Raw genomic sequence first — 17,855 nt, 5'->3', positions numbered from 1 at the left:
TGAATACAAATCGTGAAAGGAGTAAATGGAACCACTGAGGCGAAGAGAGGCCAACAGGCACATAAACAAGACTGAAATGGTTGCTAAGCTTCAGAATAATGTCCTACAAGAGAGGTAACTGACAAACAAAAACACACACTTACAAACAAGGATACATTAACCCATTGCTGCAGCCTGTTGGAAGCATAAATTCGGTAATTAGAGTAGCTGCATAAATTCGGTAATTAGAGTAGCTACATAAATGGAAATTTTCCTTACAACACATCCTTCAATCCTTCTTCCTGGTCTCAATTTGCACTAACTCCTTTTCCATACCTACCTCCAACCATTTCCCAAAACCCCACACTTCACTCTTTCTATACTCACACGTTCATTTCCACTCTCTCCCCCTCTCTCAGTCCACTTCTCCATGTCAATGTGTGCCACATACATCTCCTCCTATCTGCACCATAGTGAGCTCTTTGGTGCCACATTCCTATTTCACATATTTGCTACGTCTTCATCCTAGCAATCAGCCACCCTTCAGTCCAGACCTCCCTCCACCTTTCCTTTCTCTGCTCCCTCATTCCACTCTATAATGGCCCTCACTGTAGTCGAGCTGCTGCAGTGGTCATGCAGGAGTACATACATGTAGTCTGTGGTTAACTCTGAAAAATACTGTCCGAAAACTCAAGAATATTTTCAAGCCTTGTGTACATACTCATTGACCTCTTAACCCTACAACTACATGGCGAATTATTGTCACACATTTTCATTACTTATGATCCCCCAGAGAAAATTGAGGCATAGTTTTGAGAGATGAAACAGTGAAAGTGGCAAAGTAAATCCTTCGATAACAAAAGAGATATTAATTGTTTCAGAAATACAATAGAAGACACGAGAAAATACAATTATGCTGCAAATCAAACAGAGGAAACGGAACACAGACGCCTAAAAATCTTTCAAACAATTAGGCTAACTAAGTTTTAAAAATTTAATTAGGTTTGGTAAGATGAAAGTATTCTATGGGTGCGAACTGTTTTTTATTCGTTTAATTAATACTGAAAGCAGATTTAAAATAAGTTCAGTACTGAGATAATCAAGGAAGACATTTCAATCATTCTTTCGCATCTTACCTTCTGGAAGACACAAAGGGGTCGACTCTCTGCTTTCTGACCCGGGAATTAATCCGCGGGGTCTTGACTCTCCATCATTCGAGTAAGTTTCAATAGTTAGATTGCGCATTTCTCTTCTTCCTCTTCCATATCTTTTCATGTTCTCTGCAGCCATCGCACCACAAAGTCCTATTGGAAATCACAACATTTGCTATTTTGTTTTCGAAAGTAGTTCTATATCATGAAAATCATCTGTTATATCCACACACACTAAAAGTTTATACGCAAAAATGGTGAAATTATTACCTGAATTTTTGTCACTTTTCTTATCACTAAATTCGTCACTTAATTCAATACGTAGGATACATAATGAAACTGGCAATGACATCACCTACAAATTTCCAACACAGACTTACAGGCATAAAAATATACGGATATTCAATAAGTTGTACGCCTTTACTTTACAATCGCGTTCACACAGTACTTTCTTTCTTTGTTGTTTATAAACAATGACAGCGATGATCAGTTCCGAAAAATATGGCTGCCAGCTGTTAACTCTGGTTTAACAACTACTATAGTCATATTTTCCGAAAATTCTGAAATATATTGTACTGGTATTTTTCTATTAACTTTCTATTGCATCAAGTAAATGAAATATATAAAGGTGTAAGATTATTCCATACGAAGTCGACAACTTCACAACAGAGAATCTTTTGATACATCTTTGATAGATTTATGTGCCATAATTTTCATTATTTATGTTCAGTGAACCGTTAATTTGGTCTGTTTTATAGCGTAAATCAGAACATTTACATTGTAGCTATTCACACGTTACATGGGAGAACAGAAATTACGCAAGTCAAAGATAATGTAATGATGAATATGCTACATAGTACATAGTCCCGATGGTTTCAATGCAGTCTATTGCTGCTGCCATAATGTTTTCGTTTGATATGATTATTGTGAAGCTTGTAAGTAGAGATTGATGTGAGAAATGACTACGATCGAGCTATGCTGCAGAAATGAGAAAATTGCAAATGTGGTGTGGCGTGGTATTATCTTCATTATGACGCGATGAAGTTACGTTTATGTTCCAATGGAATGTTAGTTTGTTATTTCATTAAACGCCAGGTGGCTTAATAAAGTACAAGAATATCATCAAATTATACGTAACAGAAATGGCAGGTGTGTTCGGCAGTCACGATAAACGGTTTACAATCGATGACGCGTTTGAAGAAGAAAATGATGAGGCTATCAGAGTCTATGGCTCAACCACTGAAAGATCTCCACTAAAGCCAAAAAATCGGAACGTTGTGTCAGAAGACAGTGTTATCGTAAGAATTGACGATCCCAACCGTACTTCAAGAACAATTACAAGCACTGCACCAAGATTTAAAGGCGCTGACGATGTAAGTAGTCTCCACAGTACTCAAAAACCTGCCATTAAATGAACTACAACTAGTATTAAATAGGAGATATTTGCTGCTCACAGACCATATCCAGGGACAGCGATTCGCTTATACAGGATGGTGGATTTTATACCGGAATGTTTGATCCTTCCCAGTCATGTTGGCGCCATCCAAAAATACGAGAGAACTGGAAAATGGTTTTGGCTGCTGTTGTGCTACTGATTGTGGGAATAGGTAGGCAAGTAGAATTTACTTTTAGTCACGTAACATTTTGCATAACTTATGCTAACAGTGATGCAGCGGCCTTCGAAAATTAATTTCGGGAAGTTAAACGTAGTAACACTAATTCAAATGGTATGAAATATTGACGGCGGATCTATTAAAATAGCTTTACAAACTGGTCATGGTAGTCCTTCAAGACTTCATACACGCGTACTATATTATATAATCTCCAATTTACAACTTTTGTCAAACAGGAGTTGTCAAAGAAATGAAGAAACCTTAATCTATTCCACTGTAGGCCTGTAGGTATACTATCTGTCAAACGCTTTATGCCCAGTATTAAATTATAAAAATATTGTATTATTGTCGAAGTTCATGTACTCCATCTAAAGACGACTCTAATTATTATATTTTGTACAGTAAATACCGCATTGTAGTTGTATCCCAAAATCTTCGGTGGTAAAATGTCAGTCAATGTGGAGATGAGATTAATGATCTGAGTTTTAATCTACTATTTTTGATAATATCAAGTTGGTTAGTATGCTTGTGGCAAATTTTCTGATTTTTCCATGAGGAAGGAAACCACCTTTTACTGGGGTAAATGTGTGTTTCAGCTTTATATGATATTTTACCTCATTTAGCATTTAAAACAAGTTGAATCTTTGGGTCCACTTGAGCATTCGATACTACTATTTTGGTTTGAGCAATGACATAACTGTTCTGTTGTGTGATGGAATAGTGGCATGTTTTATTTGAAATGGATCATGTTTGCAGAGGGCCAGTTGGAGTGTGTGGTGACACTCTGTAGTGTGGGTTGTTTATTTGTAAGTTGTCTGTGAGTGATTTTGTACTCCTTGAATGTTGTGTTAATAATACAGGAAGAATTTGTATGGTTTGTTTGCAAGCAATGTTGATGTTGGCATTATGGGCAATAGATTCGTTTGTAATTACTAGTGTGATGCCGTGTTTATGGCTATTAGTTTTTTGTTGTTTATGAATGTGACAAGGAAGTTCACAAGTTGGGCTCTGCGTGCTGCATTGGGAGATGACATGTTGAGCATGATTAAATTCCCACGATTATTTTATTTAATTTCTGAGTATGTGAAGTGTTAAGTTTGTGGAGAAGGTATGAGACTGACCATAGTTGCTTCATCTTGTATTGCTTCCCAGTATATGTGGTGTTGTTGGCAGGATAACTTATGGGATTCTATCTACAGTGGTTTGTGGTTTAACTCTAGACTTGCTATTTGAGAGATTGTGTTGGTGACATTTTACTTTTGCCTGTTGCTAGATTTGTGTCGGCTGACTTTGGTTCTTAAGTCTGTTTTTGTGGTTTTATTTTTGTATATATGTCTGGTATGCCTGTGTATAAGTTTATTTGCAAAATTGTGTGTCAGTACAACTTTTTGGAATTGTTGTTGTGTGTTGCGAGTTGCAGGCTATACAGTTTACAATACGCAGCCCATGCGCAGATGTTATCCATGCCTGTGGGTGTATGATTAAGAGCGAACATAGAATTACTTTCAATAATAAAAACTAATCACTTATCTTCATCCATCTACCTGCCTGACCCCACGATTTAATTATCATACGAAAACTTGATTCACAATTCAGCTGTTCTGCCATCTTAGATTTCCCTGATGTTCCTTTGTAAAGTTCTATCATTGTTGGTAATTATGTCACACTGTGACTGGGAGGATTGTGTTGAGTTTGTTGTGCTTACTTTGATGATGATAGGTTTTTGATATTGGGTATAGTAGCAAGCTTCATTTTCGTGGTAATACGGACAGGTCAGCTGATATTGATACTGCCTTTCGTTAATTTTTTTGCTTTTTCTACAGTTAGGTGTTCTGTGATTGGGTCAATGGAGGTGTACGATCCCATCTGTCTTCTTTGAACTGTGATGTAAGGGTGGTGTTGTATGTGATGTCATTAAGAGTTTAGTTCATGAGTTGGTTGTGTTTGTAGATGTCATCTTGTTGTGGTTGGTGGTGTCCTCTGGTGGTGAGTGTTTGTATGGTCTGATTGTTATGTGGTGTATTGGGTTCATTTGAGCGCTGTTGTTCACAGTGCACAGTATTTTGGATTGCCTGTGATTGAAGGGCTCAAATTGGTTTGCTGTTTGTCATGTGGTAAGGAGTTTAATGTATTTTGTGGCTTCTTTTGTTAGGTATGGGTATGACTATAAAATATAGCAGTTCGAGGGTGTTTGCAGAGAGAGGGGAGGACATGATGTCCCTCATCAAATTTCTTCAGATGTTTGGAACCCTAGCAGGAATTTTCAAGTGCAGGAGAACATGAGGTTGACGAGAGTTTAGGTGTTTTGGACCAGGGAGTGTTATATGTGGCAGTGCCGAAGGGATAACCTTTGGCGTTCCATCAGATATGGTACCTGGTTCGAGAAGTCTAGGTTGGCCATGTGAGAGATTGTTTTGATGACTTATTATTTTTGTTATAGATCCTCTATCAGTTTTGAGACTGGAGTGAGTGAGAACACAGTTTTAGATTGGTTTTCTTCTCGTAGGGAAGTGTTTTCTGAATATGTGAAGTATAGGGGTAAGTAGGGTGGGCCAAGGGTGGTGGTCGAGATAGATGGATTGCAGTTTGGGAACAGGAAGTACGGGAGGCATAAGTCTCCGGTTGGTTTATGGTTGTAGGGGGCCGTTATTTTGGGGGGGGGGGGGGGTATGTGAATTGTGCTTTCAGGGTTTTGGAGGGGCGTATGAAGAGGGAATTGGTGGGGTTAATTGAAGAGTATACAGAGGAGAAGAGTATTGTAGTGTCAGATGCTTTTTCGTTGTATAGGGGGTTGGGGAAGATGGGTTATGATCATTTAGTTGTAAATCATAGTTTTAGAGTTCTCAAGTTACGAAACTGGGGCATGTACCAATACTATAGAGGAGTTTTTGGGGGGGGGGGGGGAGGGGGGGTTAAACCAGTCATAGGGAGGGGGAAGAGGGGCTCATCTAACCTCTAATCTCATTTAGGTGAGTATTGCTGGCGGAAGAGCGTCTCTGGAGAGTGTTGCAATTTTTTTGTTTTTTTGAGGGCATTTCGTAAGATGTACAGCCAAGAGTGATTAGTTGAGTGGGTTTTGTATGTGGCCGGGGGGGGGGGGGTAATGTTTGTGGATTTAGGTGGAGGGGGGGGGGCTGTTTTATGATTATGTTGCATAGGATATGCTTTGTTGCAGTTGTTTTTGAGCTGTTATGTGTGATTGAGTTTTGTTTATTTGTTGGTGGATTTTTGTTTTTGGGGAGAGGGTGAAGTTTGGTGGGGGGTTGGTAGGTAGTGGGCAGTTTGGGATTTCTTTGTTTGTGTGTGTGTGCGCGTGTCTGCGTTTGATTGGGGTGGGTAACCTAGTATGTAGTGCCGGAATTTGTTCGTGGTAGGTAGTCTTTTTAAATAAATAGCGAGTTGCGGCGTTTTGTGGGATTTTTCATGATGTGTTGTGGGTTTGGTTTTATTTATCATAGGTGTCTGTTTTATTGGTATCGCCAGCTGTGGTTGATCTATATCAGCATCCGATTACAATTTTTGTCATCGTAGATGCGTTTTGGTATTGTGAGCTGCTGTTGACCTATATAGGTCAAGGGATATATTCTATCCCTATGTTTGTCATTGTAGCTGTTTTTGGTAGATCAGGGGAAATGTTAGATATCAAAGTGTTTCATTGTAGGTGAATGTGTTTTGGTATCGTCAGTTGTAGTTGACCTATATAGGTCAAGGGAAGTATCAGATTCCAACTTGTGTTGTTATAGGTGTTGGTTTTGTGGTATTGTTAGTTGCGGTCTGATTCTAATTTTTGTAGTTGTTGGTTGTAATTTTGTGGTATTGGCAACTGCAGTTGAGCTAGGTAGGTGAATGGAAATGACAGATTCCTGTGGATTTTGTAGGTGTAGTGGAATGTGGGAATTTTATGTTGTTTCTTGTTGTTTTTCTGTTGTTTTGCATGGTTTGGGATCATGGTGTGTTGTTTTGTATGTTTGTATTTAGTTTGTCCCCAATTTCCTGCGCTTGTCCCGTTAGTTTGATTATATTCCTTGAGGGAGATGTTTTTGTCATATTTGTGGTTTTTGCTCTTTTGATGCTATTGTTTTGTGTTGCTTGCATCATTGTTGCAGTTTGTGTGTTTTTCTATGAATGCGAATTTTCTTTTGGTCTTTAAATGACTTCGTGCCTGGGCCTGCTACCTAATCAAATTTCAGAAACAGATTTGCTGGGAACGATATGTAGCTGCCATAGGACTACACACCCCCTCTTTAGAAGTCTGGGCGAAACTCAGGCGAATTTTTGGCCACCGTCCCCCCACCAGCGTTGCAGAAATTTCTGTGCATGGTGTTGTCCTTACCAATCCAGACTTCGTAGCAGAAAATTTCACTCAACTCTTTGCTCAAGCTTCGGCATTGGCTCAGTATCCGCCTGCGTTCCTTCTCCTGAAAGAGTACTCAGAACGACTGCCTTTGTCTTTTGTTTGTCGCTGCTCGGAGCCATATAATGCCCCATTCAGCGAGTGGGAATTCACCAGCGCCCTCGCCTTTAGTCTCGACACCGTTCCTGGACCGAACCGGGTACATAACCAGATGCTCCAAACTTATCGGTGGCTGGCCACCATTGTATACTGACCCTCTTCAACCGTCTGTGGAGTGAGGGAGTCTTTCCTACCCAGCAGCAGGAAAGCATTGTTGTTCTGGTGTTAAAGCCAGGAAACCCATCTCTTCAGTTGGATAACTACTGTCCAATTAGTAGTACCAACACCCTCTGTAAGCTCCTTGAACTCATGGTGAGTCAGCGGCTTTTTTGGATCCTTGAATCCCGTGACCTTTTGTTATTGACTCAAAGTGGTTTTTGCTGTGGCCACTCTACAGTGGATAACTTGGTCCACATGGAGTCTGCTATCTGATCGGCTTTTGCCCATCGGCAACACCTCCTTGCAGTCTTCTTTGATCTGCATAAAGCCTATGACACCACCTGGCACCACCACATCCTCACCACCCTTCGCGAATGGGACCTTTGTGGTGCTCTGCCCGTTTTTATCCGTATCTTCCTTTCGTGTCGCTCTTTTCGGGTCCCAGTTGGCTCCTCCTACAGCACTCCCCATCGACAAGAAAATGGGGATCCACAGGGTTCCGTACTGAGTGTCCCTCTCTTTCTCATTGCCATTAATGGTCTGGCGACAGCTGTTGGGCCGAGAGTGTCCCCCTCTCCTGACGATTTTTGTATCTGTGTCACTTCCTCCGTAATGGGCGTTGCAGAATGCCATCTACAGGGGGCAATCTCCCAGGCACACTCATGGGCTCTCCCGTGGCTTTCAGTTTTTGGCGGCCAAGTCGTGTCTCATGCATTTCTGCCGTCGCCGTACAGTCCATCCCCATCTGGAACTGTTCCTCAATGGTGGGCACCTCGAAGTGGTAAGACACCAATCGCTTCTTGGGTCTGATCTTCAATGCCCGGTTGACATGGCTTCCTCATCTTCACCAGCTGAAGAGGACGTGTTGGTCCCATCTCAATGTTCTTAGGTGTCTATGCAATACCATCCTGCGATTGTACCAATGTTTAGACTATGGAAGTCCTGTCTGTGGATCTGCGTAGTGTTAGACATTGCAGATACTAGACCCCATCCCCCACTGTAGGATCCGACTTTTGACTGGTACCTTCCGGACTAGCCCCGTACTTAGCCTTCTCGCAGAGGCAGGGATTCCACCACTCCGAGTTTTTTGCCAACAACAGCTGATATCTTACGCGCTCTGCATTCACTGCACCCCAAAGCACCCTAATTATGGTCTCCTTTATCCAGACACGGAGGTCACCCCGCCGTAGTAGCGGCCACAATGTGGGCTCACCATGACTGTCCGCATTCAGTCACTCTTTTCTGAGCTCCAGCAATTCCCTTTACTGCCTCTTTTCTCCACTCACACAGTTTCCTTTACCGCCTCTTTTCTCCGCTCACGCACGTACCCCTCCGGGGTTCGTCTTTCAGCCGCAGCTCTGTCATGATCTCTCAATCGATTCAAAGGATTCTGTCCCTCTGATGGCTCTTCACCACCAGTTCTACTGTCTCCTCAGTTCTTTTCAGGGTTCAGAAGTGGTCTATACTGATAGCGCCATGGTTGCTGGCCACACTGGTTTTGCTTACACCTGCACGCGACCCACTGAACTTCGTTCCTTGTCAGATGGCTGTAGTGTTTTTACTGCAGAATTGGTAGCCATCTTGTGCGCACTGGACATATCCGCTCCTGCTCAGGACTATCCTTCACTATCTGTAGTGACTCATTGAGCGGTTTGCATGCTATCGGCCAGTGTTTCCCTCGCCACCCATTGGTCATCAGTATCCAGGACTCCCTTTATCTCCTTGCTCAGTGTAGATGCTCGGTGGTTTTAATTTGGTCCCCAGGCCGTGTTGGGATTCCTGGCAATGAACTTGCCTATTGACTGGCTATATTAGCTACTACCAGGCCATATCTTGCTATTGGCATTCCAGAAATAGACCTTCGCTCGGCATTATGTCGTCAGGTTTTGGGCCTTTGGTATACAGAATGGCACACTCTTTCTTTGCTGAACAAGCTCAGGGCGATTAAGGATTCTACAGCTCTGTGGCGGCCCTCCTTATGGGCCTCTCGTAAGGCCTCTGTCATCCTGTGCTAGCTCCGCATCGGCCATACTTGGCTGACTCACGGTTATCTCTTCCGTCGTGAGGACCCCCCTCTCTGTTGTTGTGGATCGATGTTGACTGTGGCTCACATCTTATTGGACTGCCCCAACTTAGCCACCCTGCGACGGACTTTTAATTTTCCAGACTCGCTACCTCTGGTATTGGTTGACTAGCCTCAGCGGCGGATCTTGTTTTACGTTTTATTCATGATTGGGGTTTTTATCACTTTATTTAAGGGAGGGACCTTCCACCTTATCAGTGAGTGGAGTGGATGGCAGGCGCTCTTGCTCCCCCCTTCGCCCCAACTGGATTGGCTTCAACTGGGCTTGGTGGTCCCTGGCCCTCTGCCTTCCCACTCCTTTTTTTATGGGGTCTGTTACATCATGAGCATCTCTCTTGTCTTCTGTGCTTCTTCCTTCACGCCCCTGTCGTTAGTCTCTTTCTTTCTCTCACATCTTCTACCGCCCATTTCCTTCCTTCCTTCCCTGTCAATAGTTTATCATTTTATGGACATTGTAGTTCCCTCTTCTAATGTGGGATTTTATCTGTTTTAGTTAATCCAAGGTCAGAGGAACTGATGACCGTGTAGTTTGGTCCCTTCTCCGCCCAACCAACCAACTTAATACTATGTCTCCACTAAATCCCAATTTCCCGCAGTATCCCTGTTTCAATATTTGTTAAATTAAGAATTCGTACAATTCTTTACTTGATATTTATATTTTCATGTTGTGTAGGTGTTTAAGGTTACTGCTAGCTGTCTTGAATGACCTGCTTAGCCGATTATCTGATAATTGCCACACTTATCATTCACACAATCCTGAAGAAAGCATGGTCTGATATTTTTCAGAAAGTCTAGAGGTGGGTCTCCAGTCTGATTCTACACGTTAATTTGAATAGTCATTTGGGATTGCCACTTCCTCCAGTGATTTTAGGAATTCTGATGGAATGTTACCTCTGCCTTCTGCCTTATTAAACTCCAATACTGGATCCTCTGCCTCCCGTATTGACTGACATTCCTTCTGTCATATCCTCGGGGCAGTCCTCCTGCTTGTAGAGACCTTTAATCCACTCTTTCCACCTATTCGCACTCCTCTTTGTGTTTAATAGTGGAATTCCTCGTTGACCCGTAATTTTGATTCCTTTGCTTTCAGTTTCATGAAAGGTTGTTTTGGCTTTTCTTAATGCTGAAACAATTCTTCGGATGATCATTTCTTATTAAATTTCTTCACATTTTCCCCGCAACTATTTTGTTTTGACTTTCCCATGGTTCTTACTTATTTCATTCCTAAGTGACTTATATTCCTGTCTTGTTTTGATCAGTTTAAGAAGTTTTTCTGTTAACCAAAGTTTCTTTGCAGTACCCTCCTTGATGTCTTTGTCCAATGTATGTAACTTCTACTTTTGAAGATGTCCATCCCTCTTCAACTGAGCTACTTACATTGGTATCCACCATTGCAATGTCTACAGTCTTGGAGAACTTCCAGTTCACTGCATCATTCATCAGTACTTCAGTATCTCACTTCTTTACACATTGATTCTTCTGGGAAATTCTCTTAAACTCTGCTTTTCGTCATCATTCTAAGTTTTGATCAGTTTATATCTGTGCCAAGGTACACGTTAAAATTCAGTATGATTTTGGAATCTCCATCTGATTAAGATATAATACAGCAGTAATCTTCCCATGACTCTTGGCCTTTGCCAAGTATACCTCCTCCTCTTGTGATTTTTGAGTGGTATGTTTGGAATTACTAACTGAAATTTATTGCAGAAACCAATTAGTCGCTCTCCTCTCATTCATACTACTGATCCCATACTCTCCCATAACTCTGCTCTCTATCCCTTTCCCTACTGTTGTTTTCCAGTACACAATGAGTATTAGATTATCATCACCCTTCATGTACTGAATTACCTATTCAGTATCCTCGTACACTTTTTCTACCTCTCCATCTGCTACTTGCGACGTTAGGATGTATGCCTGAACTACCATTGTTGGTGTTGGTTTGTTATTGATTTTGATAACCCTATCACTGAACTGTTGACAGTAACTCACTCTCTGCCGCACCTTTCTATTTACAACAAATCCTACTCCCATTATATTGGTATTCTTTTGCAGATATTACCCTATATTCATCATACCAGGAATCCTTATCTTCCTTCCATTTCACCTCACTAACCTCTGCTATACGTAGATTGAACCTTTGCATTTCTCTTTCCAGATCTGCTATCTTCCCTACCACATTGAAACTCCTGACATTCAGCCCCCCAGGGGGTTCATGGTCCTTTCGTGAGTATGTGTGTGGCGAGCACGGGGCCACGAGCTATTGCAGCCTTCCTTCTTTCCTGAGCTGTTTTTCCTTGCCCTTGCCCTTCCCCTCCTTTCTTGTCCTTGGTCCTTCCCCTTCGCCCCCTCCTCTCCCTCTCTTGGTGTCCTTGTTTATGTTGGCCTTGCTATCCTCCTGGTTATGTTGGCTTTGAATTTGGTTTTGTTGCGCAATCACCTCATCCTTTTGGCATCCTCTGGTCCCCCTCTGGGGTTTGACCTCCATTACTAAATTTCTATTCCATAGTGTGAGCCATTTGGGGAAGAGCACCTTACCTAGTGTCTCCGACGTGTGCCCTCCTAGTTCCTTCCACCTTTTCCTTCAGGTCATTGTCTGATGTTAGGGTGCATAGCCAGCACAGCAGCCAGCCCGTGTGGTGGGGTTGCTATGTACCCTTTTGGTTGAGCCCCCTGAAAAAAAAACAGGGATCACACTTCTGATACCTGAGCTGTGACCTCCTCATGTAAGCCTTTCCCACACTATCTGGTTTGCACCAGGACTGATGGAGATACTTCCACCAATACCAAACCTTTATTTTTGCGGAACACATTGAAGACAAGTTTGGCAAAGTGGACTCTCTGAGTAAGATGCGGTCGGGTTCATTGTTGTTCAAAACTGCTTCAGCAGCCCAGTCTGTGGCCCTTCGTGCCTGTAACCATCTTGGCACAATTCTTGTATCCATTACTCCCCACCAGTCTTTGAATATGGTTCAAGGTGTAATTTTTCACAGGGACCTCAGCCTTCAAACTGATGAGGAACTTGGGGACAATCTCGGACGGGGAGTGTTCACTTTGTTCGGCATGTTCAGAAGGGTCCAAAGGACAATCGCATTGATACTGGTGCCTTTATCCTGGTATTTGAAGGGGTACCCTCCCTGAGAAGGTCAAGATTATGGTTTATCGGTGTGATGTGAAGCCGTACATCCCTCCACCTATGAGATGTTTTAAGGGTATACGGAACGCCCTATGCTTTCAATGTTAAATTGAGCTAAAAGTTAGGAACATTTTCTCATTTGTTATTTGGACGATACTCTTGATTTTTTCACAGAACACAGAGATATGTTCTGCTTTTATGCTGAATTATTAATTTTGAAAAAATAATGTATAGATTTTCAGATATTTTATTTTTTGTAAATGTTAAAAAAAAGTTATACATTTTAACAAGTATTTTAAAATTTACATCCATTAATACAAAATAATTCCAGATATCTTTTAATTCAGATATATTAGAAGATCTTAAGGAACAACTACAGAAAATTTCATCTTTCTACTATAAATAGGCCCTGAGAAAATGTACCTTATACACAAAAAAAACTAAAGTTACGGGAAATTAGCTTCAAAGTTTTTACTTCAGTACAAGCCTGCTCCGTAGCTTGTATCATCAGAGTCGTCCAACAGCGTCCTCTTCATGGCTCTGCTATGCTGTCTAGCCATCTTTGAATATACTTTTATGGCATTATCTGAAGACCTGAGCCGTTCCTTGTCCAAACAAAGCATAGCTGTGGCAGTTCGTAGTCCTACACAGAGCCCCAACTTCTGCAGAACTTTGCACTTTGTTATATTGCCCTGATTGAATGATGAAACAGCATCATAAACACCAAAGTGAAATGTGTTTATACCCACAAACACAGTTTTAGGTAGTCTATTCCATATCACATGGTTCACACACTCATTTGGATTTTGAGTGCAGCCATGAAGACATTTCTTTAGTAGACTAATATCTGCGAGGTCTCGGAATATTGGTTTTATTTCATCCATTATGGCAGGTGGCAGGTGACGAGGGTGATTGTATTGTTTCTTAGTTACCTTGACTCTGTTACACTTGCACCAACTATCGTCTCCTTTTGGACATACCCCATGTTGGGGATTCTCATTGTTTGTAGCTGTATGAAAAAACAGAGCCCAGACTGCTCTTCTCATTAATTCTGCATCTGCTGTATTCTGTCTTATTGCTAGACCATAGCACTTCTGAATATGATCTATTGTAGCATCTGTCAGTCTATTTTTCCCATCTAAAGTTTTTCCATCGCTCAATTTCTTGCCTTTCATGCTAGCCTTGAGCCTTCGAAGTCTTGATCCCATCCTTTTCTGAACATGGCCAACACGCTCCAGTTTGGAAATTTTCACATCGTTACCATAGGGTCTCAGTTCCTCAATTTCTTTGAAAGCCTTTGAGTCACCATCTCCAAGATAATTTATGTATCTAACGTTGTACCATTTTACTGAGCATTGATAAATACTTCTTACACCAGCAACTTCCATACCACCACTTGACCCATAGTAATTTGCCATGCACTCCTCTTCATGTTTATTTTTCATTTTCTCCTTGCATCTGCAATGCTTGGAAAGTATTGCCACATCAACTACCTTACCAGTGTCCACACCTGTAGCTGTTAATACACCATTCAGAGATGTGTGGCCTCTCTTCTGCCAGCTTCCATCAAAAGCTATGGACAAGTCTCTGCTATTATTATTTTCAACAACTGCTTCCTCAACAGCATCTTTCATGTTTTCCTGTGCCACATCTTCTACAGCAGAGCCTATTGCAATTATGTGTTTGTTAAATTTTGAAGGTGGAGGAGGGAGGTTCATCACACCACGCAACATGCCACCTGCAGCCCTGCCCTTTCCTATACACCGTAATCCATAAACCAGTCTAATGTTTATATCGTACAGTTTACCTGTATCTGCAGTAACATGTGAGGAATTGAAGAAAGTAACACTGTGTTTGCAATAACTGCACATCAACTCTAATTCACTAGCAAGTCCTACATGTAAGTTTGTTTTCAATGAAACACCACATTTTCCACATTGTTTGCAGCACACATTGTTCTCCAAAACCTCTGATAATAAAGAGACGTTAATTACCTCATATTTTTTAGTCCCAGCATTTAGTTTCTTGTATTCTTCTTCAATTCCAGCTAGTTTTCTTCTTGAAGCACTTTCCGGTGTAGTGGCAGCAGCATCACTCAATGTATCACTAACTGGGACATCAGATACTGATGAAGATGAATCAGACGAATTTTTAGTACACTTTACTTTCTTGCACCAATGTACACGCTTTCTAAATACCTTCAGATTAGGTCTTGGCACATTGAAGGAAAGAAAACTCAATGACTTCTCCACATATGACTTTCACAACAATGGCATGGATGTACTCACAAAGGAAACAATACAAATGGTGCAGAATCTATTGTCAACTGTCTAGCAGTGTAGCCAACAGAAAAGCTAACTCTCTTGTGCTCAATTATATCTCTGGCAAGGCTGTCTATATCAGGTATATTTCACGTCTCATATACAAGGTGCGGAACATCGTGTGTCGAAATTATTTTAAAAAATTTATTTAAAATAGTTCTATTCACGTCATCCAAATATTTTATACATGGTATTAAATGGGAGTGTCTAAATTTTTCGAAAATGCATTTACCCAAAAATCGATTTTTTTCATCGAAAAACTCATTCCTTATACCCTTAAGTGTTTGCGTTTAGGACACGTCTTCCCGCTGTTCGCAGGCCTCTCTCTGTGGTTACTGTGGACGCCCACTCCATGAGGAGAGTCCCTGTTTTCCCGCTCTTGTGTGTGTTAATTGTCAAGGCAATCATTCTCCACATTCACCGGCTTGCCCAGTTTATAAGAGGAAAAAGAAGATACAGGAGTATAAGTCCCTTGATTGTTTAACCTACAGGGAGGCTCGTAAGAAGTATGCACGTCTTCATCCTGTGTCCATGACGTCTAGCAATGCTTTAGTTACATCTTCACCCCTTCCTCCCCCTTCCTTACCTCAGTCCCCAACCCCTCCCTCCCCCCCCCCCCTCCACTGCGGCTCCCACATCCTCCCCTCCAGGCGCCAATCCCCCTCCCCAGCCGGAGAACTGTCCCACTTCTTCGGTGCCTGCCGCCGTTGGATAAGCAGCTGCAGCAGCAAATCGTGTACTCCTAGCCCACTCATTTGTTACATAGTTTAATTCTTAATTTCTTTGCGTGTTTTTGGTACTTTCATTGTCTAATTCATAAATTTCGGGCGTATTATAGTATTTGAGAGTTGTAGCATCGCGTTTTAATACCTGAATAATGTAAAATCACGTAGTCTCCTTCCGCCGCCGAGCAGTGTGTCAGCAGTGCGCAAGTAGCAGCATTACTGCATTTACTAGGCAATCTTGTATTTTAATAACCATTTAAATTTTGTGTCTATTTGTTTGCGCTCTCTGTAGATTAGTTCAGACGTTCGTTGCACAACAGTTTTTAGCATGGATAGGGACTGCAACTGCTGTGTTTGGATGCAGGCTGAGTTGGCATCCCTTCGCTCCCAGCTTCAGGCAGTGTTGGCTTCGGTCACACAGCTTGAGGCTGTTGCCAATGGGCATCACTGTGGGGGTCCAGATGGGGGTTTGTCGGGGACGGCCAGCTCATCCCACGCATCCCCCGATCGGACTAAGACTCTGGTTGCCCGGGATACTGCCCGCATTGAGGCTGATCCCTCACCTGTGGTAGAGTGGGAGGTCGTCTCGAGGTGTGGCAGGGGGCGAAAGACATTCCAGAGGGCTGAACGGAAGGCCTCTCCAGTTTGTCTGACGAACCGGTTTCAGGCTCTGTCTCAGGCTGATACTGATCTTCGGCCTGACATGGCTGCTTGTCCTGTTCCAGAGGTTGCCCCTCAGTCTGCAAGATCTGGGCGGTCGCAGAGGGTGGGCTTACTGGTAGTTGGGAGCTCCAACGTCAGGCGCGTAATGGGGCCCCTTAGGGATATGGCAGCAAGAGAGGGGAAGAAAACCAATGTGCAATCCATGTGCATACCAGGGGGAGTCATTCCAGATGTGGAAAGGGTCCTTTCGGATGCCATGAAGGGTACAGGGTGCACCCATCTGCGGGTGGTCGCTCATGTCGGCACCAATGATGCGTGTCGCTATGGATCGGAGGAAATCCTCTCTGGCTTCCAGCGGCTATCTGATTTGGTGAAGACCGCCAGTCTCGCTAGCGGGATGAAAGCAGAGCTCACCATCTGCAGCATCGCCGACAGGACTGACTGTGGACCTTTGGTACAGAGCCAAGTGGAGGGTCTGAATCAGAGGCTGAGACGGTTCTGCAACCGTGTGGGCTGCAGATTCCTCAACTTGCGCCATAGGGTTTGGGTTCCGCTGGATAGGTCAGGAGTCCACTACACGCAACAAGCGCCTACACGGGTAGCAGGGGTTGTGTGGCGTGGGCTGGGCGGTTTTTTAGGTTAGATGGCCTTGGGCAAGTACAGAATGGGCAACAGCCTCAATGGGTGCGGGGACCAAGCAGCAATCGGTATTGTAATTGAAACTGTCGAAGCTGCGTTGGTTAAGTACAGGAACTTCAAGCGCTGATAGAAAGCACCGAAGCTGAAATCGTTATAGGTACAGAAAGCTGGCTGAAGCCAGAGATAAATTCTGCCGAAATTTTTACAAAGGTACAGACGGTGTTTAGAAAGGATAGATTGCATGCAACCGGTCGTGGAGTGTTCGTCGCTGTTAATAGTAGTTTATCCTGTAGTGAAGTAGAAGTGGATAGTTCCTGTGAATGATTATGGGTGGAGGTTACACTAAACAACCGAACTAGGTTAATAATTGGCTCCTTTTACCGACCTCCCGACTCGGCAGCATTAGTGGCAGAACAACTGAGAGAAAATTTGGAATACATTTCACATAAATTTTCTCAGCATGTTATAGTCTTAGGTGGGGATTTCAATTTACCAGACATAGACTGGGACACTCAGATGTTTAGGACGGGTGGTAGGGACAGAGCATCGAGTGACATTACACTGAGTGCACTATCTGAAAATTACCTCGAGCAATTAAACAGAGAACCGACTCGTGGAGATAACATCTTGGACCTACTGATAACAAACAGACCCGAACTTCCTACTGATAACAAACAGACCCGAACTTTTCGACTCTGTATGTGCAGAACAGGGAATCAGTGATCATAAGGCCGTTGCAGCATCCCTGAATATGGAAGTTAATAGGAATATAAAAAAAGGGAGGAAGGTTTATCTGTTTAGCAAGAGTAATAGAAGGCAGATTTCAGACTACCTAACAGATCAAAACGAAAATTTCTGTTCCGACACTGACAATGTTGAGTGTTTATGGAAAAAGTTCAAGGCAATCGTAAAATGCGTTTGACAGGTACGTGCCGA

General features: G+C 42.6%; 2 protein-coding genes across 3 annotated transcripts in view; one reads left to right on the top strand and one right to left on the bottom strand.

Moving 5' to 3' along the window:
• LOC124625772 (BRCA1-associated protein) overlaps positions 1–1,722 on the bottom strand; it is a 135,334-nt gene extending 133,612 nt beyond the window's left edge. The window contains exons 1-2 of one of the 2 annotated variants that reach the window (XM_047149211.1): positions 1,401–1,722; positions 1,116–1,283 (exon numbers count right to left, since the gene is read on the bottom strand). In XM_047149211.1, coding sequence (XP_047005167.1) covers positions 1,116–1,283; positions 1,401–1,482 — 250 coding nt within the window. In that variant the 5' untranslated portion in view covers positions 1,483–1,722. The remainder of the gene's footprint in view (positions 1–1,115; positions 1,284–1,400) is intronic. The other variant, XM_047149212.1, reaches the window with a different exon arrangement.
• Positions 1,723–1,992: 270 nt separating this feature from the next.
• Positions 1,993–17,855, top strand: part of LOC124625771 — a 43,149-nt gene continuing 27,286 nt past the window's right edge. Inside the window, exons 1-2 of the mRNA XM_047149210.1 lie at positions 1,993–2,503; positions 2,587–2,737. Coding sequence (XP_047005166.1) covers positions 2,273–2,503; positions 2,587–2,737 — 382 coding nt within the window. The 5' untranslated portion in view covers positions 1,993–2,272. The remainder of the gene's footprint in view (positions 2,504–2,586; positions 2,738–17,855) is intronic.

Source organism: Schistocerca americana, chromosome 8 (genome assembly GCF_021461395.2).
Source record: "Schistocerca americana isolate TAMUIC-IGC-003095 chromosome 8, iqSchAmer2.1, whole genome shotgun sequence".
In the NCBI taxonomy this organism is placed as follows: Eukaryota; Metazoa; Arthropoda; class Insecta; order Orthoptera; family Acrididae; genus Schistocerca; species Schistocerca americana.
This window is presented reverse-complemented; position numbering and strand designations above follow the sequence as displayed.